Source organism: Arctopsyche grandis, chromosome 4, assembly GCF_051622035.1.
Source record: "Arctopsyche grandis isolate Sample6627 chromosome 4, ASM5162203v2, whole genome shotgun sequence".
In the NCBI taxonomy this organism is placed as follows: Eukaryota; Metazoa; Arthropoda; class Insecta; order Trichoptera; family Hydropsychidae; genus Arctopsyche; species Arctopsyche grandis.
Genome location: NC_135358.1, coordinates 19,197,833 through 19,214,040, shown reverse-complemented (window position 1 = coordinate 19,214,040; position 16,208 = coordinate 19,197,833). Strand labels below are relative to the sequence as shown.

Below are 16,208 nucleotides of genomic sequence, written 5' to 3'. Positions count from 1 at the left end.
ATATAAATATTAACTCTTTGAATGCTAACCAACGCCGATCGGCGTTTTGCTTACAAGGTGAACAAGATGTAGAGTATAAACAATATACGATAGTCATATAGAGTATAAGACAAGAATACCACCCGTAGCATTTCCAGGTAGCATTGAAAAAAAAAATGCATTGAACATAGGCCAATGTTTATAAAAACTGGTTAACACCAGAATTTCTGAATTTACAACCATAGCAGAATTTCTCGGTGGCAATCCCTAACTGCCGAGTATTTTAGATTGTGGCTTGTTATTTAGATTGGGAGCATTACATTTGAACAACAATGAAGAAGATGGAACTAGTTTTGGACAAATACATTCATCTTTTGTTTATTTTATATCGTTGCGAGATATGTTAGAGAGTCTAAATATACGAAATCCTCGGCGGTGGTTATCTAGGGTAGTGATCTAGTGTTTGTTTGAATTAGCTACAATTTTTATACTCTGTTGGATTTCTAAACAACGCTGAGAATTTTCAGCGTTGCGGGCTTTCATATGGCATGCGATGATATTTCATCGGGTACAACACTAGTTTAGTATGTGTACATATTGTGTACTAGTGCATGCGTGGAATGAACGTTCAAAAGAACGCAAGTGTAAAGTTAGGATGTAAACAACGTAACATGGCGGAGAACGATGGAGGGGATGTAGGCGGAGCCAGATCGTCCCACACCCGACTGTAAAGTGAAGAGGTGAAGGCGGCCGACTGCGAACTGCGAACTGCAAACGCAAACGCAAACGACCGGTAATCCCGAATTCGTTCGCCGTTCGCCGTTCGCCGTTCGCATTCAGTCAGCTCGCGGCTTTCGTCGCGTCACTATATTCCCGTTGCGTTGTGTCGGACAACGCACGCCCCGCACCGCACCGCACCGCACCGCACCGCACCGCATTCACCGGCGACCATTCCGGTGGGCAAACATTCGACCCCATCACGATAAACGCGTCCATCGCGATCGCTACATTCGATTCGGGGAAGCGCGGGTCTGGATTTCGGGCTTCCTCGGTTTTATGTAGCCTCAGTCGACGAACCGACGAACCGACAAACCTCGAACGCGCGCACCAATTTTAAGCCTCAACCTCGAACGCGACCGCCGCTCACCGCTCGCCGTTTTGCCTCTCCACGTTCCACGTTCCACGTTCCACGTTCACCGTCCTGTGCATTCTATCCGACCATTTAATTTCGCCTTTCCCACGTGTTCCCTGGTGCTGAATATCCTCGTCCATCCTCATTTCCCACTAACCTCAAACAAGCGGCCACAATCCGGAGCAGCCACCCTCACCGAGGCAACTAACTGCCGCTTAAAATAATTCCGTCAATTTTTCTATTGGTCTAAATTCACTTCGTCGACAGCCATACGTGCTCAATTGTGCTCATCAATGATTTTCAGTGTTAATGTGCATTATTTTTCGATTGTTTTTTAATGCTTTTAAATAAATTCAAATATTGTGTTTTGTGTAATTTTTAATGCTTTTTTTTGTTCATATATTAAGTTTACAATATGTACATCGTAAATCTATTGTATGCACTAGCTACTTACTAATCAAATGATTAGTCTAGTTTATAGTTAGTATTTGTAGTATTATCTTATTGTAATAATAGTGTATACAATATAACGAAAAATGTATTTACAATTCATAACACATTTTACACGTACGTGGATATATTAGTTTTAAACCAAAAAAACTGTGTTGAAATAATATGTGCAATTACTATTTGGCCTATCAAATGTCTGCGGTTTAAATAATAAAAAAAAGAGGAAAAACATGTTTTATGTTTTTGAAATATCATAAACTAGAGTTCGGCGGATAAGTTTATTTTGCCTACAAAAATGGTTTACTATTGTCAATTACTATCGTCCTACAAAGCGAGAGGAAAAAAAATAGGTTGACAATAATGAAACATTTTTGTGGGCAAAAGAAACTCGTCCGGCCATCTTTGATCATAACACAATTCGAATTCCAAAATCTTAATTTAAAATCAAATTCATGTCGTGCGTTATAAATGATGATGTATTTATTATAAAGAAATGAAAGCTTTTTTGTGGATATTAATTCGATTTGTGTATACTGATTGAAATATATTGGTTCGAAAACAATTGAGCAATGGCCGTCGTTTTGTGAACTTACGTCAGAAATATCCGGTCGGTTTCAAGTTAAAACAAAAGAAAAATTAAATTGCGCGTTGTGTGATTGTGCGTACTTTATGCAAATGTGTTTTAAAAGGTCGTATTGTTGTGTTTTTTAGCAGTGAGTGCAGGTTCTAAAAGTGCAGTTGCAAGTGCACATTCGAACGAGGAGAATGACCGATTAGTATTGTCACTGTTGGCTACCGACTCGAAAGTGTGTACAAGTGAATTTGTCATTGTGAAATTTGAACTGACGGAGTCCGAGGGAAACCATCACATCGTCTCCGGACACCTTTTTCCACATGGCAGAACCGGATTGTTAGGCTGGAGTACTGCATCATTCCAGGCAAGTTTTGCTTTTTTTCCTTATTGTATATTGTCATTAGTTTTTTACCTCCATACGTCATTAGACTTAAGTTATTGTGAAGACTGATGGCCAGTTTTTTCTTATATATTCAGAGACATTGTAGCTACCTATACATATGTGTATGATATTTTTCAACGTTTGTAAAATATGTAAATAAATCTAACTAAAGTGCTAAAAATATGCTGGAAACTGCGTACGATTGCTGTCATATCAATGAAATATTTTATTTTTTTGTTAGAATTTCATGTTGGAAAATACATTTTGAGTACAGTTCACCGAAAGCACAGCTGTGATATTTCTTCAATTTGTTAAGTAAATTTAGTATAAAAATGATATATTTTTTCAAATAATTCACTTCAGTTAACTTCCTTTCAAATGTGGTGCCTTTTTCAAACATTTGTTTCAATACTAGTGTTTTGCCCGTTGAAATTTCAAAGAGTAGTTTTTAGAATGGATTTATTCAGGTTTTTAAATTACTTTCTATATTGTACATACAAATACCCAAATAATAAAATGGAACGTTATTTTGATAAGTTACCGTTGTGCTCTAAAGAATAAAATAACGGAAAAATCTACATACATAAACTGAATTTAGCCAAATCGTAAATTTATCAACCATTGCGCTTTATTTGATATCAAATAAAAATGTGAAATAACAATATTAAGTACTTGCATACTTATGTATTCGAAATTTGTATATATAATGTTACAAACCATGTGTTTACTCCGGTTCGTTTATGAAAATACTAGTTTGTTCATACACGAACTCTTGTTTTAGTTAAAAGTGCTAAAACAGTCAATGGGTATCTTCAAATAAACTTCCAATAGGTGTCGTATAAAACTTTTAGCCGTCTAAACCTTTGAGATGTTAAAATACCGAGTATTTGAAATGGGAAATCCTATGGAAACCGCATTACAACGTTACTATAATTCCCGTTTTCGCTTATATTAAAAAAGCTCTTACAAATATTGCAACCAAGGGTAAGCATCCATAAAATAGGATGGGACAAACGATTGAGATCACTCGAAATTATGCCTAAAAGTTTGTGCATGAACATTCTAGTCCGTTTGTTAATTTATTCTTTTGTGTACACTATAACTGGCCAGATTGGCTCATGTGTGAACAAACGAAACACACATTTGCACTGTAACATATATGTATGTACATGTGAGCTGTTATAATTGAGAGTCCATAATTTCCCTATTCTTCATTTCAAGAAATATCATTATACAATGTACAATTTTGCGTTTAACAATATTTAAAAAGGAGGTTTGTAAAAATACCAGTGGCCTGTAATACGTTTATTTTGCTTTTCCCAGATTCTGGACATATTGAATTAAAATAATTGATAAACTGATATCAATTTTTAAACTAAGTCAAACAGAAATAATATATTTTTTTTTATCTGAAAATTGGACTCATAAAATATTTATAATTTCAGTATTTAAAAGCTTTTTTTTGTTGCTATTAAAACAAATTTTAATTATACAATATAAATTCTATTTTAATTCTGGCAGGCTCATACGATTTAATCAATGTATTTATTTTCCCCAATAAAAAAGTCTAATGTACTTATTATGAAACATGCTTACGTAGCTCTAAAAATTTGAATATTCATATTATGTATTTTATGATAAAAATCATTATCAAAGTACGTAATAATAATGATTGGACAGACAGAAAAAAAATAATGGTGCACCGTTTCAATTCTCGTACGCCGATTTTTGATAGTCGTTCGAAATTATGCGAACGCATAATTTCGCAGGTAAATAGCAGTATTTTCATACGCGTACGGCAAGTAGATGAACAAAATGTCGATGATATCTCGAGACCAATTTTAGATAAGACATTTTCATCGTCTGCCCCAAGTTCCCGCAGTTATTCAATTATTACATTTCTTAGCCGTTGTAAAAAATAAGATAACATTACACGTTCAATTTCGACCTCGTGTTTGCGGGCATTCTAAATCAGCTGCTCGCAAAAGTGCATCGAGCTGCAGTCACACACACACACACCGGTTGAGATGCATTTCCATAATCGGGCCGTTAAACAGATATCGTGTGCTGTTCAGCGTATCGCGTCGTCTTTATTGTTTTCTTCATGCGTTGATTCTTCGGAAAGAGAAGAAAATATGTTAATTTATTAAATTTCAATCGGTTTCGTGCAAAAAACGAGCTTTTTGCGAGGATGCATTCTCGTCGGAAATCGAAATGACTTGTGTTATCAAAGAACTCGGATTTCCAATAACACGAAATTGGAGCTCAATTTTGCGATGTATCTTATTAACTCGAATAGAAATGCGAAAAAAATTAAACGTATTTTAAATTGCCTCGTCGATTTAATTCCGAGAATATTAAAAAAAAAATGTTAAATATATAAAAAAATATTAATGGGCATTTAAATATAGAAAAAAATGCTAAGCATATAACCAATATGTGTTATATGTATATGCTGAAGAGGAATTAAAAATACGTATGAAATTAGGATAGAGTACATTTGGGCGAATGAATGCAGTTTTTAAATAAAAATTGCCGCTTTGCCTCAAGTCATGATTTTCGATCAATTATGACGTATGGATGTGAAACTTGCACATTGAACGCCAAAATGTTGAACACACAGTCAATGCATTCAAGGAAGTATATAACGCTGTATGCTCAGCATAACGGGGAGAGATAGGATACGGAATACAAGGGTGAGAAGTATGACATGGGTAGTAGATAAAGTGGAGACAAAAGAACAAAAGTAGTAGATAAAGTGGACAAAAGAAGTACTGGAATGGTACCCTATTAGTGCAATATATCTGGAAAATCGTCTCGTTTTCCGCCGAAACGGTCTCTCGGACCATATTCGTTGTGGGGGGAGGAGTGGCCTCATGTTGAGGGCTTTATGCGTCGTCTTGGCCTTTAAAACGGGCTTATTAATGGATAAAATTTGCGCAAAACAGACGATTGGAAGCATGTAGGTGAGGCCTTCATCCAGCAGTAAATGGTGAATGACTAAATGATGATGATGTACTATACAATGTATATTAGTCGTAATCCATGCATTGATAGTGGATTTTACCGTACTCGTACATAAATACATAGATACGTAATATGAAAAGTTACCTATGAAACCAAGTAACATTTGCCGGAATCAACCCACGCGAAAAATATTTTAACGCCTCCAATATTTTTTCGAATATAAAATTCGCAAGATAATTTATTATATTTATTTGAAAGCAATAAAAAATCACAATCAATAGAAAAAAACATCTGCCTATTGATTCCAATACTCACTTTCAGCACAGCAATAATAGATTTTTAGTTAAAGACTACAAAAGCTAAAATTGCGCTTTTTAAACGCTTATATCTCATAAAGTAGAATAAGCCAACAGAAATCATTGTCATATTTTAATTTAGTGGATTAAACTTAGTAAAGATTGAGTAGTCTCCGCTCCTGTAAAAAAAAACATGATTTTTTGTTGCTCAGTGTTATCAAAGTACAAGCTCAAAAATGTAATATTACTTAAATGTTGTAAAATTGCAAAGACGAACCTCGCTGCAGAATCTAAAGATTTCTACTTCTACAAATTATAAATTTAAAGATTTTGTAACCTATGTAATTTTACCCAAAGTTTTGATGTGGAAATTCGGCCGAAAGCTTATGAGAAGTTGCAGTGTATGTGCAAGCAACTGCATAGTAGTTTCACTTGTCCGGTTCACATTAAGAAATATTATCATAAAGACACGCCATGGCGTGCAAATGTCACGAACGTGCTCTTCGATTTTTCCAGTGAAAATTCAAACCTTTGCAGGTAGCATGTCGCTCGTTGGCATAGAAACGTTCCAAGTAAGATTGAGCCAAGTTGCACCGCGCAATCCAAAACTGCAATGCAAAAATCGAACCGTCATAAAACGAGAACTCTCTCAAGTGTGAACAATCTACTCGATCCGAACACATATCAAGTCGAAGGTCCATTCTAGGCTTAATTAACACCGGAGGAAGAGGTTGGGCGGAGGGGGGGGGGGGGAGGTTAACTCCTTTTAATCCATCCGTAAATTATTTTCATCTCGAGAGGATAGATTCCGTCGTTCGTTCGGTTTATTGTAATCACGCCCAGACCGGATCACTCGATGCCGGCAGCAATCACAACCACTTACTAACCGCGTAGTGAGTAGCCTCTCTGATTGGATCGTACAGTTTCGTTCAAAAAGTGAGATTAGATCGTGTATGGAGTGGTTCGAGTTTGAAAATTTCGATCTAATCACAGTTGCCTACTTGTTTTCGATCGAACGACTTGTAAGTTCACGGTTGTAACTACTGAATCGATGTCGCAATGTAATCGTGTATTTTGTATTTTCTTCGTACTGATGGTGAAGATATGGAGGCTATTTAGTTATGATTTTTCAGCCACATACATATGAATTGATCTGAATACGTTTGCTCAATTTTATTCATAAAAAGTTCATAGAGGTTTCGGCATCTATGAAATTTGGTAATATGTATGCATTATCAAATTGTTAAGTTTGAATCGTATATGCTACAGTCCAAGTGAAAAATTCATTCGTTCATGAACATACTAGTGTGTTCCTACACGAACCAATCTGGCCAGTTATAGTGTACACAAATGAACAATTGACAAACGAAGTACATATGCTTAACGTTTGTTTGTTGTTTGTTAATGTTTTTAATATTGGATGAAACGGTAATTATAGCAACATTGTTGTGCGGTTTCCATAGGATTTGCCATTTTCGTATTAACATATCAAATGTTTCATTTGACACCTGGTGAGTGTATTTGAAGGTTAAATTTTGATTGTTAGCTCTGAAATAAACCAATAGTTCGTGTATGGGCAAACTAGCATGTTCATGAACGAAATGGAATGAATGCTTGAACTGTAGCATATGTAGTATTAAAAGAACGATAAGTTTTTAAGTGTTCAAAAGAGGCCTGTCGAAAACACGACTCAGCTTCCGATATTTCCTCACAACCCGACACTTACTCCGATTTATATAATTTGAATACAGTGTGTTGATTATACAAACATATGTGAGCCGATGTAATTCATTAACCTTTAATTGAATCTTTTCTCTTTTAATATTTTGTATTTTTACATACCTCCTTTGCATTTCACATGGTTTTCGTGTTAGTGGTAATTTTTATATCTCTTATCTCTTATTCTATTTGTAAATACATACGTGAAACTAATAAAATGTACGCATTTGGCCTAACGGTTTTATTAAATACTATTCATCTCCGCAATTTGACATTAGAAACATTAGAATTAACCAAGATATGTATACTGCGTCGCAGATCTGCATACATTGGGTATTGTTGAGTAAATCTAAATTATTATTTCAATATGCATGTACATATACATATTATTAGGTAAATAGATGATTGCGAAATCATTTTTCAACTGAAGTCACGACTCTGAATCCGACTCCACAGCCCTGGTTCAAAACGAAACATGTGAACATATGTATATATTAGACAAAACTATGTATGTCCTTGTATGTAGTGTGTTTTAAAAAGTCTAATCATTTGATGCTATTTTTTTCACAAGCAAGAGAACTTTTAAATACCTTATTATTTTTTCCGAAATTGTATGAATTAAATGTTCATGTGTCATGTCATTAATTTCAAATAAAGATTATGCATTAAAATAAATTTTGTAAAGATTTACCTTATGATGTGCTATGTTTTTCTTGGATGGAAGACTATCTTTGTGGCGACTCCTACATACATAGATAAAATATGTGACTAAGAAAAGATAAATGTCTAGTAATTCTAAACTTTTAAGGTATCGAGGACTTCAGGCGGCACGATTAAAGTTGAGTAAGTGGATATTTCAAGTACTCTAAAAATACACGATAACTAAATAGTAATAATATAAAGAATTTAAATTAAATTTTTATATATTTTCTTTTTATTTGACGCTTATCGAATAACTGCAACGTTATGTTTTTATTTATAGGAAATACTTTTTGTCTCAAATGCAAAACATTGTGACAAAATATCAGCGTTAATATAATATCATCAATCGAACATGAATCATTCAGTTTCAATCAAAACACCGCAATCTTTGATTATTCAACACGTAAATACATATGTACATATGACCGAAGCGTTTCGTGCAAAGTGTTACAATAATAAAGCCACATTGCACGAAATGTCTGGACCGGAGGATATACTGTTGATAATATTATGGGCATATATGACAGGAATCGATAATATGTACATACAATATATGTATGTAGATATTATAGATACGTAACGAATAAAAATGCCCATGCGTTTTGCGGCTGGTCATACGTATTTGTATAATAGTTCCCTTGCTGTGCGCGGTTTTGCCGAACGCCTGTTTCGAATGCAGCTTCCCAAATGAATTTCCGTATGAATAATGTGACGGGGGACGTGTTGTCCATGAGGGCGTCAGCTGTTGTTTTTTTCCTCCCTCGCCGATATCCCCCTCGAATAGTGGGAGGACCGGCGGCTGTCCCGCAGCTTCCCCTTCGTCGTGGGGTCACCCTGAATCTCCCCCTCCCCCTCCGCGCTCGGTCCCCGAACGGGCCTATTGCATCCAAATGCACCGCACATTATTTCAAGTCGATAATGTAAATAGTGGTTTATTCTTCGACGTAGAACTATGTCTATTCTTGGTATTGTATGAAGTGACACGAAAAATGACGCTATTTAATAAAATCACAATAAATAGCTATCATACTTATGTAGGTCGTTGAATAGAGCAAGGATAACATACATACGTCTATTGATTATTCGACTGGTGACTTACAGTTATGCTAAAAAAGCCTTACGTTTTGGTCAATTACTTACTTACGCTTTGATTTCGATTCGTAGCATTTTGTGAATTAGTCATTACTAGAGACCCGTTTTTGAATATTTTGCAATATACGGTAGACCCCTCCCCCCTCCCGAAAATACGGTTTTTGAGACCTTGTTAAGAGTGGCACGCTGCACTTTTTTTTTAGGTAGTTTTGCGCTTTCAAAATAAACGCTAAAAAACTCATCCCCTGGAGTGTTTTCGGTGACATTTTATCCTTGTGTTGAAATAGGTTTTACTATGATCGATAACGGTGATTTTCATATTTGAAGAAATGTATGAGAAACTTGTTGAATTAATACGATCATGCGAATTAACAATAATATGAAGACACACCTATCACAGCTGGAGTCTACCTAGGCGTGCCGTGCCGTATTTTTTTACCATTTTCGGTATGTATGTAAGTTTAGATACATACATATGTTTTGATGCATATGTTACTTATTTTTATCAATTAATTTTGTATATTTTTGCCGTGTTCTCGGCGGGTCTACAAAGTAATTTGTACGATTTTTTTTACATTTATTTATGTATTTTCTAATATCATTGCTTCCTAATTATTGTAATTTTATTTGGTTTATTGTACGTATGTATTTGAAATATTGTGTTCCAAATATTTAAATTGATCTTTATTTTTGATGTTACGCCTAAAATAAAGTTATGTCAAAGCTGAACATTCTGTTCAGAAGTGAAACATGAAATTGGTTAATTTGAAAAAAAAAAAGAAACGGGTGCTAATAATACGTATCTCTAATCATTACTCGTCGGTTGTGCATCTTATACATACATACGACAGTAGTTTTTTGTGGTAAATAAAATTGTATCCTTATATTGAAATAATATCTTACAAGCATTATTAAAATAAGACAGTACAGAGCTTCATTTTACTAAAAAAAATAGCTTGCCGTCCAATGTATTGATCATTGTATACTTGGCATAACGAGGAAAGACAGGTGGCGGAATACGTGAGTGAGAAGTATGACAAGGGTAGTGGATAGAGTGAAGAGATTGAAATGACAGGCCATGTGGTTAGAAGAATGGACGAAAAGTGGATAAAATAAATGGTAGAATGGTACCCGAGAGAATGGAAAAGGGTAAAAGGAAGACCGCAGAGAAGATGGGTAGAAGAACTTAGGAACATGTGCGGGTTGAGATGGATGATAGTTGCGCAAAAAAGAGATGAGTAGAACCTCGTTGGAGAGGCCTTCATGATGATGATTGGTGATATAATAACATGTATGTACGAGTTCGTAAGGTAGATAAAATTTTACATATCGGTCGCAATTCATTTTTTACTTACCTCTTATGTTCTATTACATTATATCAATTATTGAGGAAAACTAGTGCGCATAATACATATTTCACTTTTTTATAATATAACTATTCGTAAGTGCTTACATGTATATCGCAATATCTTCTTGTTTGTCTTTTACTATTCTTACCTCTTTTTTCACCTACATATTTTATTTATTAATAGTTATAATATACCTAACTATTTATACGTATGTATATATAGATATTGTTTTATTAGGCACCGGCAGTTTATTTGTAGGTTCGAAACTATTAAATTATTATTTTTTGTTAGTAAAATTGATTGCAGAAAAAAGCATATAATAGTAAAAACAAATGTACACTTTTTAAATGTTATCTTATAATAACTTTTTTTTATTTCTTTTAGTCTAAAAAAAATTTGTCGCGCCCTGAATTTCTTAGTGCGCTTTCACCGAACATTTTTCTAAATTTCGAAAAGCTAACTAGTGTCAAGCTCCAAATCCGATTCCGAATTAAGAATCACACAGAATTGGCTAACACTGAAACGACCGATCGGAATCCTTGACCCCCGAGTGGGTACGCCAGGGATTCGAGTCGTGCTTTGAATTCCGGCGAAAAGCACGCAAAGTTCATATGTACAGTTTTTTTTTGTACATTAAATTAAATTTATGATTTTATAAAGAACTGGTATCTAAATTTAGTTTATCAACCACGTTAATAAATCATACGCAACCATATTAATTTTCAGTCATGCCACATTTAAGGTACATATAACGTACATATGTATGTATGTGTGATTTTTTTTATCCAAATTAAATTAATTCTGATTTGTGTTACTATTTAGCGATAGACGACGATTGGTATACATATTTTAAGCGATTAATATCCATGAAGTGAATTATGCATGGTCGTATGTAATTTACACTATGCATTCAATTAAACGTATTTGATACATTTATTCACGTCGATTTCGGATATGAGATCCCCGACTGATTATTTTGTGAATGCGTGTAAGTTATACCCCAATTCCCTCATATGCAGTACGACGAATTTACATTTTATCACTTTCAAATATCAGAGTGTGAATTAATATGATTTTGTGGTTTATTTTTTGCGCAGTCATTACTCGTCTCGTATAAATAATAGGGTGACTCGATTCCCATCAAGGTTTTCAATATAAGTCAAAATCGTCATTTTTGCGTATGATGGACATTTGATGAATACTCCAAACTAGTTGAATTGATCTCAACTTGTTGGTTTAGTGACAAAATCAAAGAACTAGGCAAGCGATTTTATATCATTATATTTATACTCCGGGTCTTTTTTTTGTACTTTTTTTTATACTTTTATTTGTACTAAAATTCGTGCAGATTCTCAGATTTAATTTGTACTATAATTCGTGCAGTATACTTTTACGATAAAGCTTGTGTTGCTTCGTCCACTTTTATCTACATATCTAAAATATGGGTTCGGATTTGAAGCATTTATTAGGCATTTAGGGTAACTCCACTAGTGGCTGACCCCTCTATAAATGACCGCTGACACATAAAATCGAATATATTAGGAAATACCGCTCGTTCTATCGAGACACTTCCAACAAAAGCAAACTCAGAAAAAAATCTAATAAAGTGATATTAGACAGGAAGAAGTTGAAATGGTTTTTTCAAACAGTATCTACTCGTTTAATTGTAATCACTAGTGTTTGTTTGTTTTTTTAATATTAATTAACTATCTATATATGTATGTAGGAAATATATTTGTATACCTAAAAACGTGTTTTAGGTTTAAACCATTGCCGTGGTATGTCGTCTATTAGTTATCCATTGTGGATTAACGTCGATATGTCTGACAATAATTAAACCATTTAACATATTAAAAGAGCCGGTTCCGACATGCTTGAAAATTCCAATTGAGGTTTACTATACCCAGAATTTAATTTTAATCTTACCGACCTTAATTGTTTGATTTTTTAGGTTTAGAAAATGTACTGAAATGATCTTCGCTATGCAAATGTATAGTTTTCAATTATTTAGAACAACTATCTCGTGATACTCCAACTGACATAAAAAAAATTCTGTAAAAGTTACTTTCATTCATCCTAGTAATGACAGGCAGTTCTGCCAGTTTTAAATAAAACAAACATATACACATACCTCTTTGCATTATATGTATATTATTTATATAGCAAGTCAATTATAATTTAATCAATAAAACCAAATTTGTTGGATGTACATATGCAATGATTACTCAAAAATTCAATGTATAACATTAGTGCATAACGGGTATTCCACACAAGTAAATATTAAATGTACACACGAGTACATCGATTCCTCCTAGACCTGTCCCTTCACTTAATTGACGGTCTTTGCACTGCCCGAGTCAAAAGTCATCTCAGTTTCATGTTACTCAATTATGCATTTTGTAGAAAATAAAGCTAAATATGTGGATATTATTGTGTACCGTGCGTCCTCCCCCCTCCTCGCCCCATTTTTGTTCAGGTATTCTTTCCCTATTGAAACGTTCGAGTATTCTTTCTGTTTATGTAAATGCAGGGGGATCGGCTCCGACGACCGAAATAGTATTTGGATAAAGCGGAGAGACCGCAACAACATGGACGCTCGTGTTCCCTTCAGGTGGGCCTTACCTGCAGTTTATGGTCCTGCGGTCCAGCACCGTGAATAAAACCCATAGCTGAGATTCCGAACCGTACATATTCAGCTCCGTAAGACCCCAAAGTTGATTTTTAACCATGTAGTATTCGACATTTTCGTTTGTAAATCATTCATCCGCTCGCGAATCGCTATAAACTTAGGATAATTTACGCCGTCGTTTCGCACCAAAATATTTATCGTGCGTCGAAATGTTGCCGATCACTTCGATGTAACTGTTGGGTGCTTAAAAAGTTGTCGTTAAATTTTGACGAGCCTTTTCCAAAGCAGTTTTTCTAATTTAAAATTTAGAATGAACGTATTATATTATATGGCCGTGTGTTTGTATGTATGTTTGTGTATAATGGTGAACACGACACTATAAATTCGAGATGACACGAATTCTCGTTCCTACAAAAGACAAACGTGAATTCCATCCTTTTGTAAATTCGAAACCGGTCAAAGGGTTAGTTTAAAAGTAAATTCACTAAACGAAATCAATTTTCAATATGCACATTTCACGTGCTTTTCGTTTATTGTTATTATTAACGCTTTCGTATCTAACTGAAGTGTTAATAGAAATGTATAGCCGAGGTGCAAACCGGTTTTGAATTGAACCAAAAATATAAAAATATATTGATCTACCGTAACTTTGGTGAACCGAGACTCAACCAAAAACTTAAAATTACATGTGTAGTTTTGTTACTAATAGAATTTTTAACGTCATATATGCATGTATAAATTTATTTCAAAAACTAAAGATCATGTATCTCACCGTTCGATCACACTAATGAGTATCTGACATACCAAAATGGCAAATGAGGCCTCATCTTATTCAAGATTATACTGGCATCGTATTGGTCATTTTTTCCCAATCGTCTCCTATTATTTTATTGTGTAAATCTTAATTTTACTACATTAATTGAATAATATGAAACCGCGGTGCATTCTAAAGTAAAAATAATTGCACTGGATACATTTTTATTGAAATATGACATTTAATATGACGTAGATACGAACGCTATATGCTTGGAATAGCGAGGAGAGATATAATGCAGAATACGTGGGTGAGAAGTAATACAAGGGTATAGGGAAGAGATTGAAATAGCAGTGGGTGGGTCACGTAGCTAAAAGAACGGACAATAGATGGACGAAAGAAGTGCTCGAATGGTACCCGAGATAATGTAAACGGGTGCAAGAAAGGCCGCAAAGAAGATGGGTGGATGAAATTAGAAAAGGTGTGGGATGAGTTATATGAGAGTTGCCCAAAATGGAGACGAATGGAATCGTATTGCAGAGGCCTTCACCTAGAAGTGGATGACAAATGGCTGATGATGATAATGGAAATATATGATGATTCATTTTTAAATTTATATCCCAAGTTACACTTTTTTTCAAATAAAACAAAAAACAAACAATTGCGGTTTGTAGTTAACTTGTAAAAATTTCACATCTTCAATAGCCATCCTCCAGTCTATATATGTATGTATGTACTACAAAATCCTCAGCACGAGGCTACATGAAACAGATAATTTCTTACCAATAGTAGGGAATATGTACATATATATATTTTTATACATGATACTTTCTAAACATGATATTTTTAAACATGATACTTTCAATGAAAATTGTAACCAAAACTCGGAATGTCATTAAAATTAATTCGGTGCTAATTCACAACTCTAGACAGTCACACGTTATATACATATAATAAATAGTACATATCGGTGGCTTGTTGCAAAAATATTATACATATGTCCATCTTTGAATTTGTATCGAATTTTAGGTTTGGAGTCTTTTCAATTTATGTATACCACATAAATTACCTTGAATGGAAAAACTTGCATTATTCCAGCATTTGTAAACTTAAAATTCGTAAAAATTTAAAAATGGAGATCTAATATCTGTGCACCAAGCCATTGATATGTAGAATACAGAATACGTTTCGCGAATGTTATTAAAATAGTTGCGGGCATATTTACGTGAATGCTATCTCACCGCTTCCTTTATCAAAGAGCTCCGGTGACGTCACAACAACAACCCCAAATAACAAACAGGTGTTTCGTATGACATTTCATCCTTTTAGAGCGAACTGGCTTTTCCTTGCCATATGAGCTAAACTTTATCCGAGTAACATCGTTTCGCTATCTCGCACATCTGCCGTTTCGCCGCTTTATTGGCGTTCAACTGCCGCCAAAGTGGGTAACGCCAAATTTCGTTCGGGGACAAGATGAAACCAAAAATAATAATAAAAAAACGATGCTTTTTAATCCGCCGTTCTTTCAGTCTGTCCGCATTGCTCGAGTGCACAATGCGACGTTTGAGAAGACGTTGCATTCAAACGTTGAGTCATGTTCATTAAAATTTCCGAAGACGATCCTACTGCGCCTGTGACCACACGAAGGAACTATTTTCATTTTATGTTCGAAATAAATATTATAGCTGTAATATTTTTTTTTTTACACATGAAGCACAATTAAGTTTTAATGCTTCGTCTATGAAGAGAGGGCGATTGGGAGCATTATGTGTGTGTTTAATCATCCGGTGTCACAATTGACAGAAAGGCTCGCATGCGGGTCTTCAAAATCCCCTTCTTCATTATTAGATTCGTGATTTTTTATATTAGGTCTGTGTGTGCGTGCATAAAATTGGGTGTTTTTTATACTATGGTACCATATTTTTCTACTAACGATCATATCCATTTTTGCCTGCGTTTCAAATTTCAACCCTCTCCCCCTTAACGATTTTTAAATATTTCAATGTTTTTTTTTTTTTAAAGTAATATAACATAATAAATGTTATTTTGATGTTGGAACTTTTCAAATATAAAACAGATGAAAACCTATTTAGTATTATAACGCCCGTGTGACTTCATCTTTGTCTTTCTCATTTTAGTTCTTCATTGTTCACCCTCTTCTAGTCATTGAAATGATTAGTTAT

General features: G+C 34.5%; 1 protein-coding gene across 1 annotated transcript in view; it reads left to right on the top strand.

Moving 5' to 3' along the window:
* Positions 1–650: 650 nt before the first annotated feature.
* The window catches only part of wge (BAH domain and coiled-coil containing protein winged eye), an 89,440-nt gene continuing 73,882 nt past the window's right edge, over positions 651–16,208 (top strand). The window contains exons 1-3 of the mRNA XM_077429380.1: positions 651–674; positions 2,251–2,371; positions 2,413–2,499. Of these exons, the coding sequence (XP_077285506.1) occupies positions 651–674; positions 2,251–2,371; positions 2,413–2,499 (232 nt within the window). The remainder of the gene's footprint in view (positions 675–2,250; positions 2,372–2,412; positions 2,500–16,208) is intronic.